Source organism: Lissotriton vulgaris, chromosome 6, assembly GCF_964263255.1.
Source record: "Lissotriton vulgaris chromosome 6, aLisVul1.2, whole genome shotgun sequence".
In the NCBI taxonomy this organism is placed as follows: Eukaryota; Metazoa; Chordata; class Amphibia; order Caudata; family Salamandridae; genus Lissotriton; species Lissotriton vulgaris.
This window is the reverse complement of record NC_141694.1, coordinates 329,214,709-329,226,903: the sequence shown is the minus strand read 5'-3', so window position 1 is coordinate 329,226,903 and position 12,195 is coordinate 329,214,709. Positions and strand designations below refer to the sequence as shown.

At 47.3% G+C, this 12,195-nt stretch overlaps 1 protein-coding gene across 1 annotated transcript in view; it reads left to right on the top strand.

Annotated features, from left to right (window-relative positions):
* CPSF3 (cleavage and polyadenylation specific factor 3) overlaps positions 1 to 12,195 on the top strand; it is a 258,178-nt gene that overhangs the window by 152,416 nt on the left and 93,567 nt on the right. The window contains exons 11-13 of the mRNA XM_086926362.1: positions 8,455 to 8,607; positions 10,188 to 10,296; positions 10,856 to 10,954. Of these exons, the coding sequence (XP_086782488.1) occupies positions 8,455 to 8,607; positions 10,188 to 10,296; positions 10,856 to 10,954 (361 nt within the window). The remainder of the gene's footprint in view (positions 1 to 8,454; positions 8,608 to 10,187; positions 10,297 to 10,855; positions 10,955 to 12,195) is intronic.

The window sequence follows — 12,195 nt, the reverse complement described above, 5'->3', positions numbered from 1 at the left end:
CTGCGTACAATATTCGCCATGTTCCATGTGCTCAACCCGGAGTTGCCTGCCGTGGCTGTTCTGTTGGAAGCGGCCAAGGCGTTTGATTCTATTGACTGGAAATGCATGATATCTATCCACTATAGAATGGGCTTTCCTCCTGTGTTCGTACCTTGGATACAGGTTCTGTACACTAACGCATCGGCGAGGGTGAGGGTGGGAGGACTCACCTCAGACCCGTTGGCTATTCAGCGTGGCACTAGACGGGGATGCCCGTTGTCTCCTTTTCTTTTTGCCATCGTTTTAGAGCCCCTTGCGCCTAAAATTCGTCAATCCCATAGGGCGGCTGCCCTGAATTTTAACAATCGGCCGGTGGGAATAATCGCATACGTGGATGACCTGTCCCTGAGCCACAGATGCACTTGTGACCGGTTATTCTGGAATATACTAGATTTGGTCTCTTTTCGGGGCTGCATATTAATTGGGAGAAGTCTGTACTCGTCCCTCTTACACCTGCCACAGTGTTGCCTCAGGTGGAATATCCCTTGGTATGGACGGAGGATCGAGTCAAGTACCTAGGCATTTGGATTCACTGTGATCCGGTGACAATGGTCCGTGAAAACTACGGGAGGGCCTATACAGATTTGGTACAGCGGGTTGATCGCTGGGTAGGATTGCCCCTTTCGCTGGTGGATCGCATAGTGGTGATAAAAATGGTGATTCTCCCCAAGTTTTTGTACTTATTTTGTAACCTCCCCGGACGATTGAACAAACAATTTTTTAAAACAGTGCAGACTCAATTACTCTACTTGGTGTGGGGGGCGAAACACCCAAGAATTAGCTGGGCCACATTGACATTGCCCTTTGAAAAAGGGGGCTTTAATGCACCGGATTTTTTTGCGTACTATCTTTGCGGACAAGCTCAATATGCATATTATTGGTTCCGACCACATGTCTTTAATCCTCATGTGGCGGTGGAGGAGGGTGACGCCGACAATGTGCCTTTGAAAAGCATTATTACGCATGTCCATAGCCATACACCCAGGTCGGAGATCAACACGATCGACGTCACAGTATCAGCATGGCAGGAAATTGGTAGGCGGACGAATAGACTGCCCCTGTACGCTCCAGCATTGTGCATTGAAGGGCATGCTGCTTTCTCGGTGGCTGGGGAGTGTGGGCCGATTACCTTACTTAGGGAGGCGGGCATCACTACTGTGGGGATCTCTACGAAGAGGGGACGTATATCACAAGTTCAGATTTGAGCTATATATCAAATCTCACACCATTATTTCAGTATACTTGTTATAGGCTACGCAGGGCTGTCCGGGATCATTATACTTGCTTTCCAGAGGAACCGGTAGTTTCAAAAGCCCTACAGATGGTCATAGTAGCTGCATCAAAGAACCAGCATTTGCAATGCAATAGGTCTCGCATTAGGAAAGTTTGAGCTATTGGTCTTGTAAATGACAAATATTTTATTTATGTTTTGGTTTTGAAAATTACGAAATTAATAGCTTTGTCATTTACAATGCCAATACTTTTACCTTTTGCAAATGTGACACCTATAGCATTTGTAATGCAACATGTTTTGTATTTACGTGACTTAGATGTATTGATATTACAAATAACAATGGGCTTTAATTTTTTTAAATAATCAATACTTAAATAAAAGTTATTGTAATTTATAATGGCAATAGCTTAAACTTTAGTAAATAACTTTTGTGAAGATTATGTTCTTGGATTTTAGTCACAATAAAATACACTGAACAGAAGTGAAATATTAACATCTTTTTGTGACATTTGTAATAAAGCTTGAAACATTGTGAAGATATTTGAACCAGTTGTTGAATAGTTGCACAGAGTGATGTTGTGGTGGCGACGAGTGATGTTGTGGTGGCGACGAGTGATGTTGTGGTGGCGACGAGTGATGTGGTGGCGACGAGTGATGTTGAGCCTTATTTAATGGGCACTCTGACCTCCTATGAAAATTTTTTATTAAATAGATCTCGGCTGAATCAGTGTTACTTTTTGCTTGTCAAGCCACAAAAAGCTATTTTTAGTAAAGAAGTTGCTCCCTGCGGCTGCGACGGAAAGTCTCCGCAGGATATGCTGCCTTTTGTTTTTATGTAAATTATATGAATACCCCCTGTGAGAAGGTGGCCTGATATGCAGTGCTCACTATTCTAGTGAACACTATGTATCAGTCCAGCAACCCTTATTGATGATTGGTTGTAAGTCAACCTTATAGACCAGCTATCCTAGTAGCGTGGATACGAGCAGTCTAAGGCTAAAGACTCGAGAGGGCGTGTTAAGCCAGCTGTTATACCACACATATACCCATTGAATACCCAGTGAAAGGACACCACACAAGTGTTATGAAAATAAACAAGATATTTATTAAGAATCACAACAGCCCTGTACTCTTTATGAGGACTGGGTACTAAGCACAAAACAAAACTCTTACGAAAATACTTAAGTTAGCACAGTATATACAAATGCCCGAGGGGCACGGAAAACCATATACTCTGAAAGTGGAATGCGAAATTACTAGCAGGTAAGTACAGTACTAATAGGCTTTGGAATCGCTAGGTCTTGACTATAGAATCTTCAGATTACTTCTAGGAGGCCTAGGGGACTCGGGTGCAGAGTGTACACTCTCACGCGTGATGCGGGACAAAGTCTATGGTAGCTAGTTTTCAGAAAGTTAGTGTTCTCGGGCGAACCCGACCTGGTAGGAGGAAAACGAAAGTGGATTCTGACCCTTGAATAGTGAGGCTATGCTGGGGCACCGAAATGCCGAAGTTACCTAGCCCAGGGGCTGCAGCTGCATAGGTCTCAAAAGACGTTGGGAATCCTCGTAGACGGACCAGGAGCCTGGAAGAAAGGAGTTGCTGGCAGGCGACCAGTGAAGAAAGTTCGATGGATCCAAGCCTGGATCGAAGGAAGATGACACCTGAAAGCAGAGGGGACCAAGTTCGAGACTACTAGCCAGTAGTCAGGTGGCACCAGGAGGGCACCGGATGGTAGTCACCTCGACTAGGTGAGTTGGTGACGCTGTGCTCGCAGATCTCACGGACCAGGAGGCGTTGTCGGCGACCAGGATGGAGAAGCGAGCTGTCCCACGATGGATGAAGCTGTCGGCGTCGCTGGGCCCAGGATTGGGCAACAAAGCCTTGGCAAATTCAAGCCCACGCGGTGGACTCAAAATGGCGTCTGGAGTGGACCAGGAGGGTCCGGGGTGCTTCTCTTGAAGAAGGAAGCAAGGGCCAGTCTGTAGCAACCAGACCAGCAGCAGTGATGTCGTCGGGCGTCGTGAAGAAGGCCACAAGCCAGCCGGCTAGTAGCCACACAGCGCGGTGAGCAGGCAAAAGCAGAAGGGCCCCACGCAGATCGTGGAGATGCTGGAGGGCTGATCTTCGGTGCTGGAGCTGCTCAGGGTTGAGGCTTCTCGGACCCCAAAGCACTCACCAGTGGAGCACACGGTGGGCTTGTTGCAAAGAAGTCGTGCAGTCTTGGCGATCGTCGGTCCCTCGAGGTCTCGTCGCACTCACAGTTCTCAGCTTTGCTGTAGAGGTGAGTAGAGGTCAGAGGTGCCAGGGAAGCCGGGTCTCGTCGAGCTGGGTCGTCGGATTCCGGAGGAAGGACTTGCAGCAGACCGCAGTGTTCTTAGGATGGTGCCCGCTTGATGCAGGGTGACTACTCCTTAGCCACAAGGGGGAATCTTGAAGAAGGAAATCTTGATGTCTTTCGCAGAAAGTCGTGTCTTGATTCCAAAGATGATCTAATTTGAACAGGGGGCCCGCTCCCATCTTTATACTAAAAAAGGGGGCTGACCCGGTGACTAGGTCCTGCCTATGGGTGGGACTAGGTGGGGGGTGCTTACACCCCTCTCCCATGCCGGACTTTCCCCAGGCCAGGGGCTGGTGTGCCCCTGGAACGGGTTCTGACTGGCCTATGCGTAGTGAGCACCGGGGTGCCACTCAGCAGTCACCTTCCTGTAAAGCCCTGCCTACCCAGGATACACAAAACCCTGTCTGGGACGGTGCTAGCACCGCCCACGACAGGAAACCCTTTGTCCAGGCTCCCCTCGCTGGAAGGACTCCCAGCTGCAGGGGGTCAGACTCGTGTCTGTGGTGGCAGCATCCATTTTGTGGAGCTGAGGCTTTGTTTAACTTTAACCGGGGTTCACAGTTACATACATGTCGCGTCCCTCTAGAAGGGTGGAATGCTAACCCCGTCGCCAGAATTGGCGAGGGGTTAGTATTCCAATTCGTATGACACCTTACTCGACATGTTTTGATAAAGCAATACCAAAGATAGCATTTAACCGCAAGGATTATAATGCACTTAAGAGTATATGGTATGCGATATCATGGAACAGCTATTAGGACTTGGTTCCGCAAGCTGCAGACAGGCTCAGCTCATGCCAGAGCACCATCTCACACGATTCCAAGCACTCTGCCTTCAGGATTGTTAAGGCCTGCCATAGGAGTGACTGATAGGAATCTGTGTGTCCAGTTTAGGGTTAGATATAGGTATACTATATCTACAGCAAAGGGTGATTACACGACTTTGCCCCAGCTGTCATGCAGCCAGTTGTGTCAAATTTAGGAGGCCAGCCAGGGGTGGCATAATACATGCTTCAGCCCCTGGTAGGCCCTGGGTACACCTATGCCCTGAGTTACAGGGTCTGATAAGGTGGCCCAGTACCAATTGGAAATGCACCTAGGGTACATGGAATCCATTTTAGAGAGAGAGCAGTAGGCCTGGGGTCCTGATTGGCAGGGCCCCAGGTCGACTATGTCAAAAACCAGCTAAAACACAGGGCAAAAAGTTGGGGGCAACCATAGTCAGGAGGTACCTTCCTACACCCCTGCAAACGCTATCTGGTGTCACTTTTAAAGAAACTTAATTTTCGTCAGATCAGACCAGCTATGATGTATTTACAAATATTACACAGCGACAGTATCCTTTATGTACTTTAGTTTTTAAAATCTATTGTAAAGAATAGAAAATGCCTGGATTTGTAATTAATTTTTGTCATACTCCTTTCTGAATCTGTATTTAATGTATTTTGGCAAAACATGTATTTCCGCAAAGTGCTGCTCATCTTGTATTTTTATATCTTGATGTGGTTTTCTTTAATAATGAATTTTGTATCGCTGCTTTTGCACTTTTATGGTTTGCAAAACAAAACTGAAATAATTTTATTGATTTGAGTGAGGGCGATGGTTTGAGTGAGGGCGATGGTTTGAGTGAGGGCGATGGTTTGAGTGAGGGCGATGGTTTGAGTGAAGGCGATGGTTTGAGTGAGGGCGATGGTTTGAGTGAGGGCGATGGTTTGAGTGAGGGCGATGGTTTGAGTGAGGGCGATGGTTTGAGTGAGGGCGATGGTTTGAGTGAGGGCGATGGTTTGAGCGAGGGCGATGGATTGAGCGAGGGCGATGGATTGAGCGAGGGCGATGGATTGAGCGAGGGCGATGGTTTGAGCGAGGGCGATGGTTTGAGTGAGGGCGATGGATTGAGCGAGGGCGATGAATTGAGCGAGGGCGATGGATTGAGCGAGGGCGATGGATTGAGCGAGGGCGATGGATTGAGCGAAGGCGATGGATTGAGCGAAGGCGATGGATTGAGCGAAGGCGATGGATTGAGCGAAGGCGATGGCTGGATTGAGCGAGGGCGATGGCTGGATAGAGCGAGGGCGATGGCTGGATAGAGCGAGGGCGATGGCTGGATAGAGCGAGGGCGATGGCTGGATAGAGCGAGGGCGATGGCTGGATAGAGCGAGGGCGGTGGCTGGATAGAGCGAGGGCGGTGGCTGGATAGAGCGAGGGCGGTGGCTGGATAGAGCGAGGGCGGTGGCTGGATAGAGCGAGGGCGGTGGCTGGATAGAGCGAGGGCGGTGGCTGGATAGAGCGAGGGCGGTGGCTGGATAGAGCGAGGGCGATGGCTGGATAGAGCGAGGGCGATGGCTGGATAGAGCGAGGGCGGTGGCTGCAAGGTAAGGGCAAGCAAATGTCCCAAAGATAACATGAAGTATATTCTGAAGAAAAAGATAAATGAGAATGAAAAATATAGTCACCCAAAGATATATATATATATATATATTTTTTTTAAAACCTGGGGGCATGAAACCACGTGGAAAAACAAAGGTTAAAGCTGCAGAAATGAAACCCGTACCACAGGGTGTAAAACGTGATCAAGAGGGAAGACTAGATCCATGAGAAAGAAATGGGTTAGGGCTAGCATACAAATCAGGTGAGGAAAAGTGACATATAAAAACAGTCTTCACAGAGTGTTGCCCACAGAGAGAAAAGAAGCTCTCTGCATTGCTGTGTCGGAGGCTGGGGAGCGGGAGCGCATTCCTTTGAAGTCTGATGCGAGGCAGACAAATGGCGTGTGTGACGTAGCTGGTTTGTGCACGCGCCTTTCGCACATGAAATGTGGCTAATCCGCCGTTGGCAGACTTTTCGGACTGCTTACTGGAAATATCGACAACAAGCATTGCTAAAAGCAATGCTTTAGGTCGAGACTTAAAAAACTGCTCACTAGGCTGTACAGGGCGGTGCAATAGGAGACCGTACTCCCAGAGGATAAAAGTCTAGAGCGGTGGAACAGAGTCCTGGACTCACAGATTACAGCAGATATGTATGGTGACGGGAGGCTGTCGTCTAATAGTAACCTATGCATTATCCACTTAAAGTTCCTGCACCCGATAGATCACACTCCTAAGAAACTACATAGAATGGGACTCGGGGACACAGATTGCTGTAGACGGTGTGGGCAGGAAGGGGCGGACTTCCTTCATCTTGCCTGGCAATGCAGGATGGTGCACCTATACTGGGTGGAGGTGGTTGAACTTCTATATACCATGACTGGCCGGATGCTGGATTGTACGCCCCTGGAATGCTTGCTTTGTTATGTGCCGGGTCTAAAAAGTGTGCTGGGTCACTTTGTGAGAGTGGCGCTACTGCTAAACGGCAGGTGTTATTCACATGGGATGGTCGTCGGGGCCCACGGTCTGCCAAATGGCTCACAGACATGGTGTACTACTAAGAGGATGCCACAGATATCTTGCTGTGACGAATCACACAATGATTCCATCTCTGCGCGGTCCTCGCCCGGTGGGGGGTCACTAGGCTTGGATCTCTTGTTGTCAAAAGACAGTTTGGGTTGATTCTTGTCCGTGCACCCCATTGCAGCGCCATCAAGAACTCCGCAGCCGACAAACAAGAGACCAGTATGTAGGGCTCGAGGGCCAGCAGCACCAGAGTCGTAGCCTCCCCCACCTGCCCCCCCCCCCCGCTCACCAGCTGGATGTGCAGCATGCGTATGGCCCTCGGGCCACTGGGCAACTCAAGCAAGGCGCGGTTCTGTAGCAGGTATTAGGCAGATATCTCACCCAGACAGAAGAGGGTCCAAGCCGTGCCAGGCAATGCGTCGTACCAAACAGCAACCACCTTCAGACCTCCAACACATCCATCGGAACCGCACCTGGGAGGTTCCCAGCGCTAAGCCCTGAGTGCACTCGCGAGGCGCCAGGTGGGGCAGCGACACACTTCACTGGACGGGAGCTCCAGAACTCAATAGTTCTCCAGCATATCATAGGAGTTGGCAATGGGTACAAGTTATAGTTATAGGAGGGAGAGCGGCTCCATGGGGGCAGCCCCACTGCCCGTCCCGAGCTCACGCACGTTGTCAATGGGCTTCTGACACAACTTCCACGTCGCGCCACCTTACCGCCTGGAGGTCTTGTCGCTCTACCTGGTGTCCCACCAGGGGCGTACAGTGGAGTTCCAGATGTCGCACAAATCTCAGGGGCCCAGCCGCGCCTCTCGGCCCGTCGCCAGCACGCCTCAGCACCAGCAGGTCGCCTCCGCATCAGCTGGGTCATCAGCGCCAGACCCCCCCACTCGACAGACTCTGCAGCGTCCCCACAGCCCGTCCGCGGCTGTCACTGGGCAACCGTTCCCTCCGCCACAGATTCTTACGGAGGGGCAGGGGGCGGCAATCAAGAGCAGGCCCTCATAGGCGACACCAGGCCTATCTCCAGCAGGCCGTCACAGACTGGGGAACCAGCGCACCTCTCTGCTCTCCGATCACAGAAAGAGCATTCACCACTGTGGATCGCCTCACAGGGTCCCTAGGCTCCGCAGCTCGTAGCAGCACGATCAGCAGGGATCAATGGCCGGAACCTCGCCAGGCACCAACCGCAACTGCCGAGGGACACATATCAGTCCGGTAAGGCCGTCTAGGGCTCAGCCACACGCAGGATATTTAGCAGGATAGTGTCGGAGACGGGGGAGCTCTCGGCTCAAGCAGCCATCTTGGTTGCGAGCTAACTCCGCCCAACCTCCCCCCCCCCCCCCCCCCCCCCGATCCCATTTTCTGTTGGTCAAAATGGACTTGCACTTGTTTGTTGGGATGAGTTGCACTATTTGCATCTGACTTGCTATGTTTCTTCTTTCGCAGATATTGGTCCATGGTGAACAGAATGAAATGGCTCGATTGAAGGCGGCACTGATCCGAGAATATGAGGATAATGAGGAGGTTCACATTGAAGTTCACAATCCTCGCAATACGGAAGCAGTGACTCTGTACTTCAGGGGAGAAAAGCTAGCTAAGGTAACTACTGAATGATTGTACTGCTGTTTTTTGTATTTGTTTTTATTCTAAACCTCTTTTTATTTTTAAGTTTAACCTAAGACCGCGTGTGCTGCCTTTTAAATACCATTGGTTGACTTCACCTTTACTCTCGTTTCCTTGCTACCCTTCAGCCAACATGTGCCAGCTTCTCTTCTCCTTTGTGTGTTTGTCCCTCCCCTAGAGCTTGGCCCAAGAATTGCTTCCTTGTTCAACTTGTGGCCTTCACTGCTTGTACTGTTTGGGGTTTTGATAGTACTTTTCCCCACTTTGTTACCTGCCATTCTCATTACTTGGCCAGTTATCCTTGCTTGGCCTGTTTTTCTTGCTTGCCACTTCATTATTGCTCATTTTGCCCCCTCCTGCGTTGATGCTGTTACCTGTCTCACCGACCTTCTTCAGCTCTGTTGCTTCTCTGCCCCTCCTATCCCCCTCCTACATTGTGTTGCTTTTCCCATCCATCCCACCGTCCCTCATGTTGCTTGCCCCTTCTCGCCCTCTTGCTATTTGAGTTGGCCCGTCCTCACCCTCTTAAAATAAAAAATAAAAAGCTCTATGAAACGGCCAACACTGGCTGTGTCGTAGCTCTTTATTAGTTGCTTGTTCTTTCTAACCCTCGCACTGTGTCCCAAAAAAACAAAAACCCTTGACAAAGGCAAATAGCTATTGTATGTGCATGAGCTTTTTGGCTTTGAGCATTTGACAATGATTTGTTTTTAGCCATGTTGTACTGCAGCGCCTGCTCTGCTGCATGGCTAAAAGTAAAAAAAATACAATAAACAAAAAAAAACGTGTGAAGCAGTACAACATAGCAAAATAAAAACCCTTGCCATGTCATAAAAATCAATTAATAAACCCAGTAGACCTTGCATAGGTGAGATTTATTGGTTGAAGTTGAAGGACCTAAAAGTATTGCAAATTTTAATTGAATGTAAGGATGATGTGAATGCTGTAAAATTATGACCTTTATAAGGATCTTGAGTGTATAAGCAAACGACTCGTCAGGAGGTCACATCCTTAAACATAGAATCATGTAAAACACACAAAATGATACATGATAAACTGATAATTTCTACATTTGCCCAGAGCCATTTTCAGAGACCTGGAAATTCCTGCATACATTGCTAAACTTTGCTTGGCCACCTCCTCCGCTTAGTTGCGGTCTGGTACGTGTGCAGTGAGTACCCAAGCAGTTCTGAACTTCCCTGTTGGATATGGGAGATCTTGCTTCACAACCATGTGTGTTTTGTCACTTGATATGAGGGAGCCAAAGTTGCTTTGGTGCGCTTTGTGATATGCATTGTCCTCTTGTCTTCTGGTGGGGCTTCTATACTGCCACTCTTTTTCCTGTTAAGAGAATCCAGATGGAAGCCAGTTTTGAGAGGACTGGGGAGAAAGTTTCTAGCTTGCATGAGTACAAGTGGGGAGGCATCACCATCCCGTTCTCCACAAATAAATGCATTGTCTGATTCACTGTGCCTTTATAACTGCATTAACTACAGTTTGTTATAATGAATATGCCTATGCTATGATTTCTTGTTTTCTCTCTTTTGCACTAATAGGTGATGGGTGTCTTAGCAGATAAAAAACCAGAGCAAGGTCAGCGAGTCTCCGGCATACTCGTTAAGAGAAACTTTAATTATCATATACTTGCTTCTTGTGACCTCTCTAGTAAGTGACAACTGACTCTACGTTTGTGTCTTTTACTGTTTTCCAGTAGTACTTGCTCCCAATTGCACAATCTTAGTCTCAGTGAAGTAATTAAAGTACACAACTTAAGCAGACGCAAATGTTTATCATCTTGATATTACTACCCACACATTCCATTTATGATTCACAAGCAACTTTGTATGCCCAAGTTGCAGTTTTCAATTTAAGGTTCTAAGGCACGAGATGTTCGCCTACTGCATTCTTTGTGTTGGCTATTTTGCCAATTGACACAGAATTCATACTCGTCTTTCCCGGGCTTGATCTCCAGGTTTTGAAAGCTAATCCAGTCAGATTAAGTTAGCTGACAAAGAGATGCCTCTACCACTTTGTTGAGGAGATGAGTTTCACACAACCACATGCAATATGTATGCTAAGCACCTGCTAAATGTTTATATTTTGGTGTGTTTATGCTACATTCATTTTGCAGATTCTAAAATCTATTCAGATTGGTTTCGGTAGTTTATATTATAAACTTGCACTAGTAGAGCATTTATTTAACTTTTCTTATTTTGCCTTTCAGATTACACAGATTTAGCCATGAGTACGGTCACGGAGACACAGGCTATTCCATACACTGGTCCATTTAACCTGCTCCATTACCATCTTCAGCAATTAACAGGCGAGTCTTTTTGTAAAGTAGTGCTTGCTTGTTTCATACATCCTAAAGATGCTGTTCAAATTATTCACACTTGTTCAAGTCATTTTGGCACAGTGGAGACTAGTTTGCCATAAACTAAAGGAACACTTTTTGCCAAAACCTGCCTGAAAGATTTTCTAAGTGTGCTGGTTTTGCCAGTATGTGCACGTTGTTTGGCTTAATTCTATAGGGCCGCTTCTCGCTAAAACCGCTTTATGGGCTGAGTCACATCATTAATATGCCATTTGAATAGCTAACCGTTTGACCAGGTATTGGACCACACAACTGAGCACATTAATAGGGACACTTCAATGTCAAATGCTTTGGGAGAGTTGCAGCAAACTGAGGGTTTTCAGAAGTGTCTGAAAACCTGCATGGACTAGGGCAGTGCCCCACTTAACTTTGAGGTAGTCTACATTCTTCTGATCATTTTCCTTTTCAAGGGAAAGCAAAGGTTATCCCTACAGTGGCTAAAGATAACACTAGAGAAGAGGGAGTGCTGCAAACAGTGTCATGGGTACTTCATAAAGTTCATTATAAACCGTGCAAACCTTGCATAAAGTCATACCATCTCCTGCTGGAAGCTGATGAGACATTGCTCATAAGCAGTGCCTTAGAGAGGTGCACTGATAGGTTCAGGAGGGAGTATTCACTGCACTTCCTGCTCCTCGCTGCACTTCCTGCTCCTATAGGTACTGTACTATGTAACCCATTTTGGAACTCGCAAGGAATGGTGGAAATTGATCCAGCTCCTAATATGCTCGAGAATCTTGTCATTGGACAACCAAGAAAAAGATTAACTAGTTTTAATTGAATTTATTTAATTGCATCTGCTTATGAAGACCATTTTGATGAAGATGTTTGTGTCCTGCACGGTACGTACAACGCCATAAAGTCTGTAATTTATGTACAGCATGTGAACCTAAAATAAGTTAATACCACTAAAGAGAAGAATTAAAGTATTGCTTACTTCAAAAATGTTTGCAGCTTGAATCTATTCTATTCACAGCTAAGTTTGTTCTTTAAAAAAAATTATAATTTAGTATCCGCAATGAAATAACATTGCGCTCACCAGGCTTGCGAATACAGCCTCAGTAAAATACGTAAAAAGTAGTAACAGAAACTGCCCTCAAGAAGGGTGTAACATACCACTTATATACTTAACCTAGTGCATACTGGGACGTCCCCTCAATATAGTTATGCGTCACTATCAGTACATTAAT